The 20,961-nt window shown below is 47.1% G+C and overlaps 2 protein-coding genes across 4 annotated transcripts in view; both read left to right on the top strand.

The window, feature by feature from the left end:
- Tdp1 (tyrosyl-DNA phosphodiesterase 1) overlaps window positions 1-4,150 on the top strand; it is a 77,279-nt gene extending 73,129 nt beyond the window's left edge. The window contains exons 16-17 of one of the 3 annotated variants that reach the window (XR_005286247.1): window positions 2,196-3,018; window positions 3,475-4,150. Coding sequence is in view for 2 of the 3 variants with exons in the window: in XM_038337360.1 (XP_038193288.1) it covers window positions 2,196-2,269 (74 nt within the window). In the remaining variant the exon portion in view is untranslated. Of the gene's footprint in view, window positions 1-2,195; window positions 3,019-3,474 lie in introns of those variants that run through there. The other 2 variants (XM_038337360.1, XM_038337359.1) reach the window with 2 other exon arrangements.
- Window positions 4,151-13,663: 9,513 nt separating this feature from the next.
- Kcnk13 (potassium two pore domain channel subfamily K member 13) overlaps window positions 13,664-20,961 on the top strand; it is a 91,881-nt gene continuing 84,583 nt past the window's right edge. The window contains exon 1 of the mRNA XM_038337452.1: window positions 13,664-14,008. Within this exon, the coding sequence (XP_038193380.1) occupies window positions 13,675-14,008 (334 nt within the window). The 5' untranslated portion in view covers window positions 13,664-13,674. The remainder of the gene's footprint in view (window positions 14,009-20,961) is intronic.

Genomic DNA, 20,961 nt, shown 5'->3' with positions numbered 1-20,961 from the left:
ACAACTACGTACACCCACCTGCTTTACTGTCTGCCACTTTGGAAGTAAGTTCCCCCATGGGGCTAACACATCTGGCTCATCTCCTTTCTATCTGCGGCACCTAGTAAAGCCCCTGGCACTTAAGAACCTGTTCCAAATGCACATGTGAATAGGTTACACGGCACAGTCTTCTGAGAGGTTTTTAGAGGATTTTAGAGGTTTGTTTAAAACAGGTTTCCTCTAGTCAGTGAGTATCAGTGCGGAATTCCGGTAGTTACAGGTACAAAGATACAGTAGTGTCCTGGCTACCCTCTTCTCCCTGTGGCTGTTTTTCTGTCTGCAGGTGGTAGCAGACCTGTCAGTCAGCACAGGAAATGATCCACCCAAGGATGCTGGCATTCTACTGCAGGGCATCCACCAACAGGGAGCTCCCCAGGTCTTTGCCTACACTGTTGCCTGATGCTGAGGGAGGGGAGTAAGTTAGCTGGTGGGTTAGCAAGTCTGTATCATGCCCGGCCTCACTACCAAGTACTCATGGGGATGAGGAGGGCCAGTGTCACCCCAGAGCGTGTGGGAAAGATGTGTGTGTAACAGATCCAGGCCCAGGAGGTGATGTTTCCAGTGAGAACGGGGTGCAGATAGAGTGGAAGTCAGGTCCAAGACCATTGCCCCCCAGACCCTGGGGTTGCCGCACTCCAACAAGCTTGGTGAGTTAGCAAGAAAGGCTTTGGTGCTGGGCTTTCAAGGCCAAAGACAACAAGGATGTTAGGATAATTTGTTGCCGTCTTCAGAACTCCTTCAGATCCTTCAGTGTGTGGCTCTTGGAGTGCTTGCTTGAGATGGCTCAGCACAGACAGACTGTCCTCTGAGCTGTCGTCACTTCTGTTGAGAAGGAGGAAGGGTCCCAAAGTCAGGTTTGCGGTGCTGGGTCACTGCCTGGCAGTCCTTAGGATGGTGTCAATCTGTTTACAATATGCACTGTGGCCCTAAAAGTCCGTAGGTTTGTATTACTTCCCGAGATGGTGATAGGGGCTTGCTTTTAACCTGGGATGCATCTACACCTTGCCCATCTCCTGGTTCTTTTGAAATGGTTTGACTCTATCCATAGCGTTACGTTGTAAGAGTGGTTTGTTGAAGGTCTCAGTTTTAGTTTAGAACATCAGTGAGACTGGCTTATTAGTGGTTAAAGCACTGGGTATACAAGTATGAGGACTGGAGTTTGAACCCCCAGAACCCACATAACTATCAGATGGACATGGTGACCCACTTGTAATTCCGGTGGTCAGAAGGTTTGCCACAGTAAGCTGGCTAGTCAGATAGCTGTATTGACAAGCTCCAGGTTCAATTGAGAGAGCCTGCCTCAGTGAATAAGATGGAGAATGACTGTGGAAGACTTCCAGTGTCAACCTCAGGTGCGTGTGTGTGCGTGTGCTTGTGTGTGTGCGCGCGTGCGTGTGTGTGTGTGTGTGTGTGTGTGTGTGTGTGTGTGTGTATGTTAAGAGGAGCTCCATTTAGTGAGCCTCCTCATTGTGCTAGGAGCCTTCACAGGCATTCTTGCCAGAGTACAGATCCAGCCCTGTTGTTACTTGTGACCCAAGACCTTGGTTAAATGTGACCAGCTGAGAGCAGAAATGTACCAGCTGCTGCTGTCCTTTCTTCAGCGTCCTAAAAGAAGAAAGGGACAAAGAGATGGTTCAGTGGGTGAAGTGTTTGCTGTTCACGCTTTATAAAAATGACCATAGTGGCTTGTACCCGTATCCACAGTGTGAGTGACGGGATCCCTGGGGTTTCTGGCTAGTCCTCCTCACCCAGTAGTGAGCTAAATTCAGTAAGACCTTGTCTCAGAAAATGAGATGGAAGTAACAATGAAGATGCCCAGAGTTAACCCCGGCCTCTGCACGTCACATGCACAGGTAAAGAGGGTGTGGCAGGTAACTGCCGTACATTACATCTTTGTTATGTGCCAGGTGCTAGAGCGTGCATGCCACACGGCTTCATCTGGCTTTCTCCCGGTCTGTCCCCCTGGTCTGCTCATCTGGCCTTCAGTTCTAAGATGAGCCTTTACCAAAGCCATTGTCTGCAGGTGACATCATCGGGGACTGAGTCAGAAAATTTTCTTCACAACTTGGAGATCTGAGCACCAAATGCTTTGATCCCAGTAGATAGGTTTTGTGGTACTATCCAAACAAACGTCATATGATGTGCTTTCTCCCCAGATCGGCCATGGATTTGGAACATTCCTTATGTCAAAGCACCCGATACACATGGCAACATGTGGGTGCCTTCTTGAGACAAGGTGCTGTGAAGTTTGAGTGTAAAACATTGAATGTTCTTGTTTGTACTGAATGTTCACCTGCCTTAAAATCTTATTCGCACCCATACAAAACCCTTTGCAAAAAGTCAGCTTTGGTTATGTGTCTGATGGTCATTGTCAACATTCTCACTAAGAAAGAGAAGCGTTATCTTCTTAATTCAGTTTTTGTATGTTCTTGGGATCATGCTATTAAACTTCATAGTGTTTAAAAATGCGTATTGCCTGGAGTGAAATGACCAATCCCCAGCAAGCATGCAGAAAGCAGGCATGGTGGCTGTGCTCTTGGAACCCAGTGTGGTGATGGGATCCCTGAGTTTCGCTGGCCGGACAGCCTAGCCCGGATGGTAAGCTCGAGGTTCAGCGATGGTGCCAGCTTGACTTCGTGTTGGGTGTGTCCACCATCCATGGCCAGAGATGCTCTTCCTTCACCTGCCCAGGGAAAGAACAGAAGCATTTCTTCTCTCCACCTTGACAGTTTTCAATCTTCCTGGATCCCAGGAACCAACCTGCTATGGGAAGGAAACTAGGGAAACCTCTACACTGGCAGTAGAAGCCAGCATAGTGTCGCCAGCCCTGCTCCAGGATACCTAAGGTCCCTGTCCACTGGCCCTCCGGCTGCAAGGCCAAAGGGATGATAGCACTGCTGCAGGGAGTCCGCACCAGCACCTGGAAAGCAGACGTGACACTTGGGGCCACGAGCGCACAGCATGCACAGGCTGAGAAAGGTGTGAGGCTTTTCTGCCATGCCTGTAGCTAAGCATTATGGCGATCCTCAAGTCCCTGACTTGCTTTGTCTGCTTGCCATAGATAGGTCCCCTGGTCACACTCCTCTAGACCAGTGGAAGCCTGAAGGCCCACCCAGTAGAGGCTCTATAGAGTGGCCTGGGAGAAACCACAGTGGTACCATCGAGACCATCTGTACCCAAGAGGTTTGCTCTCCAAGTGTCTGCAGACCTGTGCCACTCTCACAGACACGGGCTCTGCAAAGAGCAAGTCTGAGCCTGGCCAGCCCGGTAGCATTGGCCCTGCGTGCTTTCTAGACACAGTTGCTAGCACACATAGGAAGTAATGCCCCGAGAATAACTGAGAACACATGGTCACCTTTACCTGTATGGGTCCTTTTTTTGTTCTTAGACTGTGCTGCTAGGGTTTCTGAGGAAATTGTGCCTCATTATTCACAGGTTCTGGCTCGACTGCCCCAGCCGAAGAAGTCCTTTCTGCCTGTGTGGAGCATAGGGCCCCTTCTGCCCATTGTTCCTTCCTTTTCTCACTCTTTGGGACCTCTCAGACGTACCATACAGTGACATTTTTCTACCTGCCGAGGACCCCGCACGATGTGAAACAGCCAGCTTCTGCTTCTCTGTAACCGCCAGCACAGACTGCACACAGGAGTTTCCCACATGTGAACGAGCAAGAAACCACAGCTTGGGAGGCTGTGTTTTTCCACGTGACAGAACCAGGTCGTGTTCCTGAGGTTCCCTCTATCTCCAATGCTTACTCACTTTTACCTCTGTCAGCCCCCATGCCGCAGATGAGGAGCCTAGGCTTGAAAGAAGTCAGCAGCAGGATGTCCCACATGAAGCAGTGGGTCTGAGACTCAGTTCTGCCCCATGGAAGCTCAACCACACCATGCCAGCCACACAGGGCAAGCTCTAGCTTCCTGTTCGGCAGTAGATGTTAGATACTCCCTGAACAGAAATTTAACGTTGTATGACTTTCAAGTAAACATGGTTTCTGCACAAGACTTGGTATGCTTAGAATAAGAACCTGGGGCCGATTTTGTCATGTCTTTTTTCTTCTCCAGAAGTTGGGTTTCTAGACTAAAAACACCCTTACTATGAAACCATTTCTGAATGATATAGGTGTTTTGTGATGTTTTATTCTTATGTGTGTAAGTCGAAAGAGGACATTGGAGCCCTTGGAGGTAGAGTTTCAGGTGGCTGGGAGCTGCCTGACATTGCTGCTGGGAGCTGATCACCAGTCCTCTACAAGAACAGTCAGCTTCTCTTCCCCGGAACATCTCTCTAGATGGTCTTTTAAGTCATTTCAGGAGGGCATTTAACTTTCTTTCATCACCAAAGAATTACTGCCACCATCCCTTCTTAAGAATTCAAGAAAGAACTTGAGAACACACGCCTTTGATGGAAGAATACCTCAAAATGAAGGTTTACATAAGCACTCTATATTTATAGGTCAGCAGTTCTATTGATGGACTGATACGAATTACAAAATGATAGAAGTCTACATAAAAGCTTACTGACAAGAATAATATAGCCTAACTGTAGTATGAGGATGAATCTAAATTTTTATTGATTGTATGATAAAAGCATGTTATGCATGGGTCAGATCCACTCATACTGAAGTGTTTGGAAATTATCGTGGTAGCTTGCTTGTTTCAAGTAATAATCTCAGGTGCCGAGAGTATTACAAACTGCCTGTTTTTCCTTTCAGACAAGGCCTTCCTGTGACTCACAGGAAGCTTACTTAACTACCGTTTCTTTTTATGTTTCTGTCAACTAGTACATTATGACTCACGTAAGATTCACACATAAGCCGTTTGCTCCTGGGAAATGCCTGGAGTGACCCAGCATGGCACAGGTTGTCATCCTAGAGCCCAGGCATGCCCACTGGTCCCCTGAGCACTGCCATCCACTGAGCTGACTTCTAGGAACTGTTGTCTGTGTCATGTCCAATCTTCCTGATGGCCCTATCAAAGAGGCTCTCTGAGTCTCATTCGCAGGCCGAAAAACTAAGCAGATTATTCATCCAAAATCACACAGCTGGGATTTGAACCCAGACAATGTAGGTCCCGTACCTGGTCGGTGGCCAGGCAGCAACTGTGGTGGGTGTCCCATGCTCCCCAGGAACAGGCTTTGCATACCTGTGATGTAACTATAGATACAAAACCGTGTGCTTTCATCCACTGTAATAACAAATTATGGTTGGCATGGCAGAACCAGCTAGCAGCGCATAAACCCAAACACTAAATGCCACATTAGTATGCAGGCCTTAGTCGCTGAATAATTTAAGGCAGCCCAGCTTCCTGCCGAGCAGGCTCCGCTTGGGTTAGAATGCAGAAGGCTGAAAACTGCACTGTTGAGTTTGTTCTGTTATATTCTCTGACTGATGCCTGCTGCTTTTCCCAACCTTCTAGACCAAAGTACAAGGTAGGAAAAATTAGATCAGATGTCAGATGCTGGAGAGAGAGCAAGAGGCAGCCCAGGAAATTAGGTACGGGGGTACTAGCAAACTCAGTGACATGCAGATGGCAGTGAAAGCTTTCTAAGTCTCAATAATCCAGATCCTACGTTTCACTTCGGGCTGCGTTCCTGCCGCCCGGCTCCCAGCCACCTGGCTAGCTTATACCCGAAATAATTACACGGAAACTGTATTCACTAATTCTCACATCTCGATTAACCCATTTCTATTAATCAGTGTAGCACCACGAGGTGGTGGCTTACCGGGAATATTCTAACCTACGTCCATCTTGGGCTGGAGCTTCGGCTGCCTCACTGCCTTCTCCTTCCCAGCATTCTGTTCTGTCTTCCCCGCCTACCTATGTTCTAACCTATCAGGCCAAGCAGTTTCTTTATTAATTAACCAATGAAAGCAACACATAGAAAGATGACCCTCCTCCATCAGCAGGCTTCGAAGCAGTCTGTCTCAAAGCAGAATCCAAGCAATGCACGAAAGCAGCCCTTCTCTTTAGACAGTGAGACACCCCATTGAAACTGGTCTGGCATAACACATGTTGCTAGGGGCAGTGTCTCCCATTCACCCTCTAGCAAGGTTTTCATAGAGCTTTTCATAGAAACTTTTGGGCCAAACTGCTTTTCCAATACTCACAAGTGAGAAAATGCTCGGGATAAGATGGCCGCAAAGGCATTTGCTGTGGGTCAGTTTGGTCATAGGTGACCGTATACATCTCTCCACACTGGCACGGGAGAGTCTCTTCAGCACTGGAGAGAAACACCAAACATTCAAGGTCACCCAGCTAGCCAGTGAACAAGAGCTGTGCCTCATCTCTGGTGCTGGATCAGCACATGTCCCTTTCTGTGCCCAAGGACACAGATGATGTCATGGTATGTGCCTTGCATGGCGGTCTTGGGTTTAGAAATTGTCATAACAACTGAATGCTGATTGTGTTCAGATAATTGACTTGGCTGGAATTTAGGAGGCTTTATAATCATCCACCGTTCTGTAGCCTTTTTTCCGTATTTTAATGAACGGCTGCCTAAGGCAACGTCCTTCCATACTTACAGAAATGGGGTTAATTAGTCGCAAGCGTGAAGGAAGGCTGAGGGTGCTGAAGCCAGGGGATCGGCAATGCAATGAAGACTGTGTCCGGGCCTTGGCTCTGCTCTAGAACCTGACCACCATCCTCACAAATGCTCTCTCCGCCTGGAGGCTGAAATTCCCCTGGAATCCCGTCTGCCTTCAGCTAGACTCCAGAGAAAGGAAACCACACAGCTCTAGCCGCAGGGAGGCCCGGGTGCCCCAATGGACCAACTTGAGCCACCAGAACATTCTGTAAATTGCAGGTGCATGAAATCCAGACACCAGGGTGGCCCTGGTAGAGAGGGCCTGAGAGACTGCGGAGCAGTGGGAAGCACAGTCGATTCCAAACAAGACGTCCATCTGGGAGATGTACCGACACCGCCCCGGAGGCCCTTTTTATGTCTGCTTCTCGTAGAGAAGAGCGTACACGAGCTTACAGAAGTATTCAAAAGTCCAAATTTTCGGGGGGGGGGGGGGGGAGACTGCGTAAATAGAAGAGCCCAGCATAATCTGGACATTCTAGAACTAATTTTTCAAACTGGGGGTCGCAACCCACGGTGAATCATGAAATCCCTGTTAGTTTAATCAAGTCAGTTGGTCACAGCCAGTACTTTTGGATGAGATGGAGTAAAAACATACTTGCGTATAGCACAGACTGAGTACTTAGTTTGGTGTTTATTTATATACCCGAGTGTTTTCAGGATTCCCATATAAAATGTATTCCTTTCTAGGTTCTCTGGTTCACCCACCCTGGCAGTCACTCTGGCTAAGGCTTGAGAGTTGACACCTGGAGGTGACAACTTCAAGGCCCTGGAGACTCAGAGTTGCCTGGCTTGGTCCCTTCCAGCTGTGAGAGCTTAGGCAAGTCCCCTAATGCCTGCATCTTATTCTCATCTGTAAAATAAGGCTAATAGCTGGATAGTTATAAAAGCAGACGGACTGGTATCCTGGGCACGACGAGAACTCATCAAAGTTATGAAGGTTCTGTTCCTGTCCGTAATAAGCAAACCTGGACCAGGCAACTTTTGGAGCCCTTAGAACTTCACAACCAGCAAAGAGAAGGAACCCCGCAGCCCTAGAAACCAGTGCTCTTCCACAGCACTGGCCTGGGCTCGCTTCTGGAAAATAGGGAGATTTGAGAGTCCCCGCTGCTGCAGTGGATCCATCCCCAAAGTGGGAGTTTTGTTCCTGGGAAGTCTTGTCTCCCCGCTCAGCTTTAGAAGCTCCTGAAGGTCAGCATGGGACTAAAGGCGGCAATGAGCTGATGGCTAGGGAAGGGGGAGTAGAGGTGAGGACCTAAATATGTAAAGAGAGACAGGCTAAAAGCAAATGGATGGGAAATGATATTATGCAAATGCCAGGCATAAGAGGGCTGTCGCGAGTGGATGGGTTTCACAAAGACCTTTGCAAAGCTGATGGTCTACGCAGCAGACGTTTCACACAAACCAAACGCCACTACGTGAAGAGGCTATAGTGAGCAAATGTGATGTGTGTCCTTATAGCTTCAAAGTGCTTGAGACAACAAAGGGTAGCTGGTGGCTTTAAATACCCCTGCTTCGCCAGTCCATAGAATTAGCTAGAACAGCAACAAAAAAGAGCTAAAAAGCACTTGCAGATGCTTTTACCAGGCTGACGTAGACGGAGCCCTGCGTACCTACAGCTGCAGAAGGCTCAAGCTTCCCAGAGCATTTGACTAGTGTTCATTCCATCTGACAAAATCATTTAAAAAGTCTCTAACTACATGTGAAATAAAAAAATGAAAATCAAGCAAATATTTGTATATGATTTATAAGCCAAAGAAGAAAAAAACATTTTTCAAGAGATTATGAAAATGTAACTTCCTCTAAAATTTTTATAGTGCAAGTAGCATTGAACAGGAAAACTCACAGCTTTACAGTAGAAGAAATGTTAGTGAAAACGAGTCCATCCCAGAAGAGGGGCACGATGATTTTAAGAGCCAGAGGGAGAAGATGTCTGTGGCAAAACAGCACTTGCCAAACATGGTGTCTCACCTGGGACCACGTGCACAAGACTTGCACAAGACCAAGCCAGCCAAAACCTCAGCATGGATGAAAGGGGGCTCATAAAGTTCCACCCCTCTCTGAGGAGCTATTGACAAATGCTAAGGGAAGAAAAGTCGGTTTTCTTCAGGATGGAGTCCCTGAGGCTACTCATCCTCTAGTGCATGGTCCCATGCCATTCACACACAAGCGTGGTATTCTATCTCTGTCTGTCTGCCTCTCTCTCTCTCTCTCTCTCTCTCTCTCTCTCCTCTCTCTCTCTCTCTCTCTCTGTGTGTGTGTGTGTGTGTGTGTGTGTGTGTGTGTGTGTGTGTTTAAGAACACATGAAGTTGGGAGGGAAAGGTGGTAGAGCAATAGGGGAGAAATTGGGGGGAGGAAGGGAATGGGGGTCGATTTGACTCAAACATATTATATGCACTACGAATATTAAAACCCTTTTTTAAAAAAATAAAGGCCTAAAATCTTGCCACATGCCATAAATAGCTAGGGGAGAAAAAAAGACAAACCCAAGGAGAAGTAGGAAAATAATATGCAGTACAAAACCAAGTAGAATTCATCTCAAAAAATGCCATACTATAAATGTTCATCCTTTTTTAAAGTTTATCCTTAACCAAAAATAAATTGATGGAATACAACATACTAACAGAACAAAGAAGAACTGTAAGATTATTATAAATAACACAAAGGGCATTGACAAAATTCAACAATCATCTCTGCTTTATTTAAAAACAAACTAAAAAAAAGCCCTAAAAATAAAGCGAAATGTCTCCACCCTCAAAAAGCAACTATGGCCAGGCAGTGGTGGTGTACACCTTTAATCCAGGACTCAGGAGGCAAAGGCAGGAGGATCTCCGAATCTGAGGCCAGCCTGGTCTTCCAGAACAGCCAGAACCATATAGAGAAACCCTTTCTTGGGGGTAGGGAGAGGAATCTATGACAACCCCACAACTCACAGTATCTGTAATAAACTGAAGGATTCACTCTTAAATCTTAGCAAAAATAACCTGCTCCCAGTCTTCTGTGTCTTTTATTTCTTAAATGAGACAATTTCTTTAAACTTAAGAAAGCAAACCTCCACTTGACTATACAGACACTCCTAAAGGACTACCACAACTAATGAGTGAACACAACAGCAGACATGAAAAGATGAAACATTTGAATTTCTATGTTCAGTACAATCAAGGACAAAAAGTAATGCTTTAGGATAAATCCAAAAAAAGATATGCAAGATCTCTGTACTGTAACAACTAGGGAGATCTATATATGTGCAGAGATAGCCCTCATTCATGAATCATCAGAATACTGCTTCTTCCCAAACCAGGTTCACATAGTCCCGATCAAGACAACATAGACTTTTTTCTGTGTCTGTGTTAAAAATATCTGTCTCAAGAACCATAGTTCTTTGATTTTTAAAATGGAAACAGCTTATTACCTGCTAAGAAATAGTGAAAAAAAGCTAAGTTGGAAGCCTTGCATTTCTTGACTTCAAGACCTATAAAACAATTTGAATGCTTTTTACTGCCATAATGACTGAATAAATAGATAATGGACAAAATAAAAAAAAAATCCTGAAGTAAATGCATTCCTGATTTCCTTCTCAAGAAGTGGCGTAGAAAAAGGTGGCTATCCTTTTGAACAAGATGAACCTTAAGTCTGACTTGCACAGTAAAGAAACAAACTAGATCTATACCGCACAGAGCAGCTCTGCAAACGGGGGGAGAGAGACAGAACACTAACCTTTGAAGCAGCAGTAATTCCTTAATGCACAAAGGGGTATCAAGCCTTGCAGGCTGGAGAACTGGACTTTATCAAAACTAAAATCTCTTGTCGGAAAACATTTTCAGAATCAAATGGGCATGCCAGAGATGAAAAAAAATAATATTCAAAATACATGTCTAAGAAAGGACTAGTATTCTAGATATATAAAACACTACACCTCAAAAATAGGAATCAATTTTTGTGACTGTGCATGTATGTGTGTTGTATGTGTACACACATGTGTGCATGTGGAAGCCAGAGTTCAACACTGGGTGTCTGAGTTGCTCTCTATGGTTTTTGTTTTGTTTTTGTTTTTAGGCAGGGGTTTTAACTGGACCTGGAGCTCACTGCTCTGGCTAGGAAGACTGAGCGACTAGTCAGAGTCAGCTGTCCCCACCTGCCCAGGAGTGCTGGGATTTCAGATATCGGCCACCATGCTCGTTTTTTCTGTGTGTGTTGGAGATCTGAATGCTAATCGCCAGTGTGATGAGCACTTTACAGACCGACCATCTCCCCAGCCCCAAGACCATTTTTTTAAAGTGGGAAAACTCTTCCAACCATTTACAAAGGGATATAAATGTCCAGTATACTAGGTATCCCGAAAACACAAAACCTCAATGATATAGGTTTATGTCAGTGATACAGTGGTCTTAAAACTAAAACGGCTGGCACTGCCAAGCATCTCTAGGGATATGGGCACTGCATTGTTAGCAGAGCAGTTTCTTACAGAGCTAAATGCATCCTTACCTATGGTTTGGCACTTCACTGCTAGGCGTTTGCCCCAAAGATGAGAAGCATCCACAAACCCTTGACAAGAAGGTCGATAACAGTTTTATTTTTTAATTGAATTCGTGTTTCCTAACAGTTTTATTTATGATAATGAAATTTTCTCACTTTCCTTGTTTCTGTCACAAAGCATGAATAAAATTTTAGCATATCCAGACAATGAAGAGCCAATAAAACGAGAACTGGGACATATAACATGGATATGCTTCAGAAACACACTTTACACAAGAAACATGATTGTGATTCCCATGAGTCCGAAGACCCAGATAGGTAAAAACCAAGTTCTATAAAGAAGAAATAATTCATGGTAGAAAAAAAAAAATCAGACCCGTGGTTTCCTCTGCAGGAATGTGGGTGAGGATGTGCTGGAAATTTGTGAGAGCTTTGATGGCACTTAGAAGATGAAGGAGGTAGACTGTTTTGGGGACCCCAAAGATGTACATATTTGTCAGAACTCGTCTAATGGTACATTTGCACGTTACTAGATGCAAATTTTACCACAAAAGCGAAAATCTGAGTATGGAATTCGTAATAATGACCAGCACTGGGTGGATGGAGATGGGGTGAAAGTGTGTGGATTCTACAACCTTTCAAAACACATCCTAACCGAATGGATTGATGACTTAAAAGGGACAGAGGTTTACTATCAAATCTAGTGAACCGTCACTCGTAAATCTAGGTGTTGCTGTGTGGTATCATTGTGAAAAATCATTCAGTTTTGATGTACTTGAAATGTTTCCTGAACTATCAAAGGTAATTGGGATACTCACCCTGGGTGTGTGCTCAGAAGCCTCTAAAGTTCTTATTCCTCCCCAGGAGACAAGCAAAATGAATCAATCGCCAGAGTTACTTTCATCAAAATCATTTGCATCTACTCAACAGAACTGCAAGTCTTTCTGGTTCTGTTTCTGGCGAGTATCGTGGGTGGGTCTCCTGGGACCACTCTCTCCATAGGCGGAGAAACTCTATTTAGATCGCGGGTGGCTGTGAATCCATTCCTTCACACAGATGTATCCCGCTCTCCTGTGCGGATATCAGTGTGCTAATGAATAACCTGCTGGGGACCAGGTGAGTCTAAAGGGCACGCAGCGCCCTCTTCTGGCCTCCGACGGACCCACGCAGACGATTGAGGCTCTGGACCTTGCTCTTGAGGCAACCACTCCAGGGATCTGTACACCCGGGTGCGAGCATTATCGCTGCTCCGAGGTTGGCCTTCAGAGCTTCTGGCGAGCCAGCAAGAGACTGGCCCTGGGGCCGAGAGGCGGACACGGGGTGGAGTCGCCGCGGATGACAGCGGCAGGGCTACACCTGTTGCAATGTTAGCACGCCCCACAGAGAAGGCAGCACTGGGCACGGACCTCTGCTCCCAGACCCACTGGGCAGGGCAGGGCCGCTTGAGAAGGGGAGCCAGGGATCATTCTGAACCTATCCCACAGAACAGGTGCGTTTGGAAGGGGACCTGAACGCAGTGACGTCTCCTGCGCCCGTTGCAAGTTGGGGTCTCTGGGTGGGTTCCTCAGCGGTTCGCTGGAGAGCCTTGCTGCTGTCTTGCATGCGGTAGATAGGAGCTCTCGGAGCTGAGCTCTTGACTGCGCAAGAACTACAGAGCCAAGTGAGTCAAGGCCGAGTAGAAGAGATGGAACCCTCCTGGTCGCTATCCTTGGCCGGTTCTCTGAAAGATGGGCTGGCAGGGCCTGCACGTGGCGACAGAGAACGCCCTGTGAAGGGCCTAGAGGCCGAGGGCACTCTGATTAGGAAGGTTGCCTGGGAGGATGCTCTTAACTTCCTTCACTGTTCCAACCTCCTCCCCCTCTGCTCTCCTCCCCACAGCGGTCCGCCCTCGTGCTGCCGCGGAGCCTGTGTGCCCGGGCGACATCCAAGTCGGTGGCAGAGCTGCCTCTCCGCCCTGTCCCTGTTCTTGGCCCAAACCGGTTCCAGCCCCTAAGTCCTGGTGCAGCAGGAGGATAGAAGCTCGGCGGGACAGTCACTAATACGCACCGCAGATGCATCCGAAGAGGCACGGAAGACAGCGGACACAGCTTGGAAAGCGATGGTCCAAGGAACCCGGACCTTGATGCTCAGCTTACCTACCGATTCTGTCTGAGCCCACGGCCTTTTCTTCAAGATGAGTTCAAGTTCTCTGGAGTTTGCCTTGAAGGAGCGCCACGCCTCCTCCCCAATCTGAGCAGGATCAGGAGGCCGGTTGAATCCCGGGCGCCCGCACCCTCCTACCGAGCCAAAGCAGACTCTGCTCCCCAACGCTCTGATCTTCGGCCTTAAGGAGAACTCCAGGGCGGACTGGGAGGCGGTGGGGACAAAGCGGATTCGAAACCACGAGTCCAGGCAGACGTGCGGATCTGGTGCCACAGGGACAGTCAAGAGCAGCAGCCTGGAGATCCACGCTGCTTGGGGGAGCGCGCTGCGGGCATGGGCGAGCCGGCACGCGGAGCGGGCTAAGGGCCGGTAAAGCGGGATCCTCCCAGGGCGTGGGCACGAGTCCGCGGGCGGTGGCCCTCGCGGGGTTGTCTTTCAGTGCCATGGCCGGCCGCAGTTGTGGCTGTGGCCCGGGCCACCTTAATGAAGACAACGCACGCTTCCTGCTGCTCGCAGGGCTCATCGTGCTCTACCTGCTGGGCGGCGCCGCTGTCTTCTCCGCGCTGGAGCTGGCACACGAGCTGCAGGCCAAGCAACGCTGGGAAGAGCGTCTGGCCAACTTCAGCCGCGGCCACAACCTGAGCCGCGAAGAGCTGCGAGGCTTCCTCCGTCACTATGAGGAAGCCACCAGAGCGGGCATCCGCATGGACAGCGTGCGCCCTCGCTGGGACTTCACGGGAGCCTTCTACTTCGTGGGCACTGTGGTGTCCACCATAGGTAAGTAAGCCGACTGGTCACTCGATGACTCTACTTTCTGACTGAGCATCTCAGCTTTGGGGGTTCTCTCCCCGGGTGCCCGGTATTGCGCCAAATGAACCCTCTGAGGCTGATCAACAGGTGCGAGTGGATCCCAACGTCACCTGGAAAGTTATAAAATTACTCCAGACCTCTGGACAGACCAGAACCAGCCGCTGTTTGTTAACTAGTCCCCGAGGATTTGAATAGTCCTTAAATTGAGGAAGCACGGCCTTCAAATTGAGACAGCCAGTCTGGTTTAGGAGACAGGGCTGAGTTCATGAATTCGGGGGGTGGGGAGAGCGCCACACAGAGCTAGAGAGCTTGGGACATTTCCGGAGTGTTGACTATGCACAAGCCACTACTCAAAGGAAAGCGCACGATTTCAAACTTACAGAGAGACGCTCCGAATTCCAAATTGGGAAGAGGTAGAAGTGTAAAATGGAACTCAAAGAACCAAGAGGAAAGTGACCTTGGCTCTAGCCGGTTTGCGTTCCTAGGAATGGAGTTTAGGGACTAAAGGGGCATCCAGTGCATTCTAGAACATAGGCAGCTTGCATCCATAAGTCCCCGAGCTGGCTGAGCTTGAACTAGAATTCTGAAGGACTGCTAGGGAGGCCCTGTGACTGAGGAGATGGAGCAGGAGACAGTAACAAGTTAGCATTTACCAGGAGGCAGCTGAGCCGCTGGGAATTCTGAGAATGGTGTGACAGGCTACCGTCAAGTGATACTGTTATTGTCCTGCAGAATGAGGTGGGAAATGGATTTGTGTGGCACACTCCCAAGGCTGCTCAGTATTGAAGTCTAGTTGAGTAACAAGCGACTGGGAGAAAATAACACAGAAGTCCCGGGGAAAGAGGCCTGTGTGGGGAGCGGGAATCTGAAAGACTGGCAGAGGAAAGAAGAGCACAGAAGTCGCTGCAGGCGCTCAGGGCAGCTGCTACAGGATGGATTCTCAGCAGCCAGGGTCCCTGTACTTTCTAGAGTAGCTTGTCGTGACACGGATGACAGGCAAGCCACCTTGAGATGTCATGTACACATTCTGCCAAGGGGAAAAAGCCCTCACACTAAAGCCTCAAGCTATAGACCTAATTAGCCCAGAAAGACCTCCCGAGAGTAGCCAGGAACGCATAAGTTCAGCTGGCCCATCAAACAGCAAGGCAGAAAGGACCCACCTGACTAGCCACCTGACTAGCACACGACAGCTGTACTCAAGCGCCTTATGCTAAACGGTCCAGCTTATAAATCCATGTCATCCATTGTTTGACGCTGAGAAAGAGGAACAATTTTCATTTCTGGAGTTCCACGTTTTGGGCTTTTTCTGAGTGCTTTCTTCCTCCTGCCTGGGCTTAGAACATCATTCCCCATCCAGATCCCGTGAGGGGAGGTTCAGCTGTCCGTTTCCAGGCACAGCAGCTCCGCTGCGCTTTAAGATGCTCTTCTGTGGGAACAATGGCAGGGGCACCTTAGAGTTCTAGCTGAGGAGCCGTGGTTGTGGGGAACAGGAGCTGGGAGCAGCCAGTGAGAGTCTGTGCTCACACAAGGGAGAGCAAGCGGCTCATTCCTCTGAGACACACTGCCTAAGATTTCACAGGGATGCTCAGACTGGCCATTCGCAGAAGCCTGGGATCTCATCAGCTACTCATTTCCTACCTGGAAATGTTCAGGGCCATGGCATCAGAGTCCTGTCCAGGACATAGTTCTCAATCTCACTACCCTCATTCCAGTTCTTTCCTGTGTTCGCCTGAGCCAGTTGTGTCAGAATGACTTCTTTAAGTTCAGAAATCCAGTGATTTTTCTTCTTTTTCTGAATTCTAGTCTGTTATCTCTTCCTTTCTATGCTCTTCTCTGTGAAGTAGTGGATTTGCTGTGACTGGAACCCAAATAATTCTTGAGGTCCTGTGTAATGCTCCTTTCAAAGAAGACTGGTCTAATAGCCAAAGCAATGGAAAACTAAATTCAATGTTTCCTTGTCTCTTTAAGGTAAAACCGCCCTGTTATAACAAAGGAAATGTCCCTCTTTTCTCCCTGTGGCTCTAGGGCTTCTTATTCCTACCATCTTCTTAGACATGAGCTTACTGCCATTCTGTCCTTGCTGGTCCCCTCTTGCTGTCTCTTTTTGCTCTGTTACTAAAATTGACAGGACCTCTCATGGTTATTTTAACTTTCTCTCATTAAACCCATTACCTGGAGTCTCCAAAATACAGGAGAGTCCTGTGAGGTGACCGGCATCAGCTCTGCCCCTTGAAACCATAGAGAGAAAGAAGATGATTGGTGTGTGACCTCTTCAGTCTGTGGGGAGGACACTGCCAGCACTCAGTCCAGCTGATGACAAGAAGCCCCCATCAGAAGGACACGTCCATTTTCCCTGGCACGCTGGTCTCCCCTCTCCACCACCACGTTTTTCCCCTTCCCTATTCCTCGCTCCAGCCCTGTTTCCTTCTGAATTGCCATGCATTTATTTTTCTAATACTGCTTCTTCAACACCCTTCTATTGCATTCACCCCACTTACCCAGAGGGGTGTGGCTTTAGATGCCTAATTAAACTCTGGGTTCTTGGTCTTGATGTCTGACCACCTCTGCTTCTCTTTTGCTGATCACCTCTCCTTGGGGGATGGAGGACACTGGCAGTGGACCAGAGATCAGACCACGCGTGGAAATGAGTATAACTTGGGATACAGGGTTTGGGGGGGGGCAACCGGGCCCTGGAGAGAGCAGCCCTACCACAGGCATTCAAGGCTTAGGGCTCTCTTCCTTTGTGATGGGACGACAGGAAGCTGCTCTCTCTCTCTCTCTCTCTCTCTCTCTCTCTCTCTCTCTCTCTCTCTCTCCTCTCTCTCTCATGTGTGAATGTGTGTGAGTGTGTGTGTGTGTGTGTGTGTGTGTGTGAGAGAGAGAGAGAGAGAGAGAGAGAGAGAGAATTAGAGAATTTATAAATCAATTGGATGAATGTTTATCTTATTCAACTACCTTCTTACTGTCTTGATTTTTGGGGAGGGGTGTAGAAAAAATACTAATTTGATTGGCAGCGTATTTTTTCTAATTCACATCCTTTTCATGGCTAAGATAAATATTCTCGCCCATTCTCTGTGTAGCTGTTTAACTCATTTCAAATGTTATTCAAAAAGATTGCTTTTTAAAGTTTCTGTGAGGTTGGCACTATAATTATGCTTTGATTTATTGCTAAAATTATCACATAACGATCTGAGAATGTGCATGTTGTACAATTCTCTGTTTTCTTCTTTGAATATTTCTTTGTGTCATGGAGCCTGTATATATTTGAGCCAGTTTTCCACTTGTGTCACCGATTTCTGGAGCTGGAAGGAAGATTGACCCCGCCCCCCGCCAAATCAGGCTTTAATTCCCGTAATCACATCAAAGACAACATTTTACCGTGTTTCAGGGCACATAAAGTCATTAAAATTGTTTTTAACTCCATCATTTGATGACTTTGCTTGCCTTCGTCAGGGTTAACTTTGTTCCCCTCTTCATGCTTTATGTGCTAATGGCCGTCTTAAGCATCTGACCATGGAGCTGAAATACTGCATCATAGGAGCAAATGCTTGTGGACCCTTGGACCATTGCTCTAGTGTGGTCATCAGTGGTTTTGATTTAAGTAACCACTTAATGTGTTTTTGTACTGTTATTTTTAACTTTTTCCATGTGTATGAAAGCTTTGCAAATTTACTATTTGGTCTCCTCTCTACTGCCCTCCTTCATTCTCTTCATCCTGATTTGGTTTTTTTTTTTTTTTTTTTTTTTTTTTTCGTTCGTTTGTTTTTGGTTTTGGGTTTTTGTTCTTTCAATGTTGATTTTCTATTCTGGTAGAGTAGTAGTTCTTTTGGTCATTCTAAGTATAATCAAGATAGAACTCAACTACCTGAGGCCAAAAGCCCCCCTCTACCACCATTCTTCATGGTTGTAAATAAAACTGAGAAGCATTTTCTGGATCACACAGAAACCTTTGACCTTGGGTCTAACCCCAGCTTCCAACCTCCCATCACAGGCTTGCGTTCTTCAGGAAAAGCATTTCCAAACCATTCAGGTATCCTCGTCTCTAATAGCTGAGAGCCCACCCTTGTCTGACCTTCTCCTCTTGTTTTGAGGACCCTCCTCCCCGTTACCCCTCTGTTTCCTTCTCCCAACCTCCTCTCCTTCCTCCTCCTTCCATTCACTGAGCTGTGTTTCCAGTCCTTTCTTTTCTTTTTATTGTGAGGCATAGTCTTGCTAAGTTGCTCAGGCGGCACCCGAACTAACTCTGTAGCCTAGGCTGGCCTTCAGCTTGAGGTTTTCCTACCTTAGCCTCATGAGTAGCTGGGATTATAGTCTTTTGCCATCAGGTCCAACTAGGACTTCCTTCCTTACTTCTTTCTTGCCTTCTTTCCTTCCTTTCTTATTTCCTTCATCCCTTCCTTCTCTCCTTTCCTTCCTTTATCCTTCCTCTTTTCCTTCCTTCTTTCTTTCCTTCCTTCCTTCCTTCCTTCCTTCTTTCCTTCCTTCCTCATTTCCTTCCTTCCTTACTTCTTTCTTGCCTTCTTTCCTTCCTTTCTTATTTCCTTCATCCCTTCCTTCTCTCCTTTCCTTCCTTTATCCTTCCTCTTTTCCTTCCTTCTTTCTTTCCTTCCTTCCTTTCTTCCTTCCTTCCTCTTCCTCTTGCCTTCCCTCTCTCCCTTCTTTCCTTCCTTTCTTAGTTGTTGAGACAGAATCTCACTCTGTAGTCCAGGCTCTTGGAACTTAGTATGTGCTCCAAGCTATCCTTAAACTCACATCTGCCTTGGTCTCCCAAGTGCTGGGACTGCAGGTACCCCCTCATCCCAGCAAGAACTCTTCTTTCTTCCCAACTCCCTCTCGCCTCTAGTTCCTTTCCTGTGCCTCCACACCTGTGGGCTTGGCTGGGTTTTGACTCAGCATCACTGAGTCTGTGTCAAGCTTTGCTTCTGCTTTCAAATGGAAAGTGGAGGCAAGAAAATGAACCTTCATGAAAGTCACTTTTCCTGTGCAGTCTGGAAATAATGCTCCATTTCGCACCAAGTGCAGTGAGAGAAAAAGACAACAGCCACACACGCATCCACTGCTTTTGCGCCTGAGCCCAGTGCCTCTCCTGTGCTTCCACCCGCACAGGCACCTCAGCTTCAGGTGGAACGGCTGCCTTCCATTGCCTGCGGTGCTGTTTCTTTTTGCTTGTCACTACAAAGGAGAGAAAACGACAAGGAAAGCAGTTTCAGGCAGGTTGCCTGCTGCTGACAGCAATGACAGAGACACACTGATATGTGCTCTTTAACACAAGAAGTGCCAAGGTCCATGGCTGGACCAGAGTTCCAGGAGGCCACCAGTCTGGTGGCACATCTGCCTTCATCCTCTGCATCATCACAAAGACTCCTAGTGACCGTCTTTTTCATGACCACATAGAGGATTGAGATGGAATCTTACTGTAGATTTGATTGGCATTCCGTAACGACAAGCAATGTTAAGTAACATTTTGTGTCTTCAATGGCCACCTGTATAGTTTGTGTCTGTGTCTTTCTTTTTAAAAATTTCCTTTATTATTTTTATTGTATCCGTATGTGCAGGGTTTTTGCCAGCTCTTATGTCTGTGCACCACCTGATTGCAGTGCCTGTGGAGTCCAGAAGGGGGAGCTGGATACCCTCAGAACTGGCGTAATTAGTGGGCGCTAGGAATCTGACCTGAGTTCTCTGGAAGAGCAGTCAGTGGTCTTAATGGCAGAGCCATCTTTGCAGCCCCTACTTTTTCCTTTTATCCTATATGCTTTTAGTGTTGGTTAAGAAGTCATTGTCTAAAATGTCATGGAGAATTGTGCCTGCTTTCTTCCAGCGATTTGCATTTGCTCCTGCCTTCAGGTCGCTGGCCCATTCTGTGTTAATACTTGCCTAGGCATGAGATGTGGGTCTATCCTCCTCCACAAGTGGACGTTCAGGTGTTCCAGTGACATTTATTGGAAAGACTGTCCCAACCCCCAACACACCCACAGGATTGTTTCCGCACCTCTCTCAGAAATCAGTTGAGCACAGATGTCAGGGTTCATTCCTGGACTGTGTTCCATTCTATCAACTTGTAAGTTTCTCTTTGTGCCAGGACCTTGGGGATGGAGGCTTTGTAGCACATTATGCAATCAGGAAGGGTGAGTCCTCCAACACCGTTCTTGTTTTTCAAGAGTATTCTTAGCTTTTCTTGGTTCCTTAAACATCCATGAGAATGATGAGATCACCTTGTCCCTTTTTGCAGAAAAAATCTGTGTTGCGTTTGTAGGCCAGTTTGGGAATATTACCTGCCACTCAACAACGTGAAGTTTTCTGATCTATGACCGTGAGCTGCCTCCCTCTTTTTTAGATCTTTTTTTAAACAGTGTTTTATAGTTTTCAGGGTGTGAGATTTACACTTTCTTGGTTAATTTCTTTGCAAGTATTTTATCCTTAATGTAGGTGGAGACTGCTCATTTCCCAGTCACCCAGACCCAAAATAATCACATAGAAACTCTATTAATTACAACATTGTTTGGCCAATAGCTTAGGCATATTTCTAGCTAACTATTACATCTTAATTAACCCTTTTCTGTGTATCAACACGAGGCTGTGGCCTACTGTAGACTTAAGTCACAAAACAATCCCACATCAGTTTGGAATTATGATTAGTAAAAAGGGTTACTTATTTAAGGGGAAAACTTACAGATCACTGTCCTAGACAACAGTCCTCTGCATGACCAGGAACAGAGTCTAGTAGCGGAAGCGGAGCCAGAAGCAAGAGAGGGAGAGAAGGGCTACTGCTGTTTTTTAAAGCAAAAGAGATCACACCCAAGTGGACTGGTAATCTTAAAGGCTATTGGCTGAAGGAGCAGAAGGAGCTCCTGCAGCAGCCTACTGGTAAGGTTCTAGCTGGCAGCTGGCATCTTTCTCCTTCAGTAACTACATGGCATCTC

Source organism: Arvicola amphibius, chromosome 7, assembly GCF_903992535.2.
Source record: "Arvicola amphibius chromosome 7, mArvAmp1.2, whole genome shotgun sequence".
Classification (NCBI taxonomy): Eukaryota; Metazoa; Chordata; class Mammalia; order Rodentia; family Cricetidae; genus Arvicola; species Arvicola amphibius.
The sequence above is the reverse complement of the archived record's forward strand: the minus strand, read 5'-3'. Positions and strand labels throughout refer to the sequence as shown.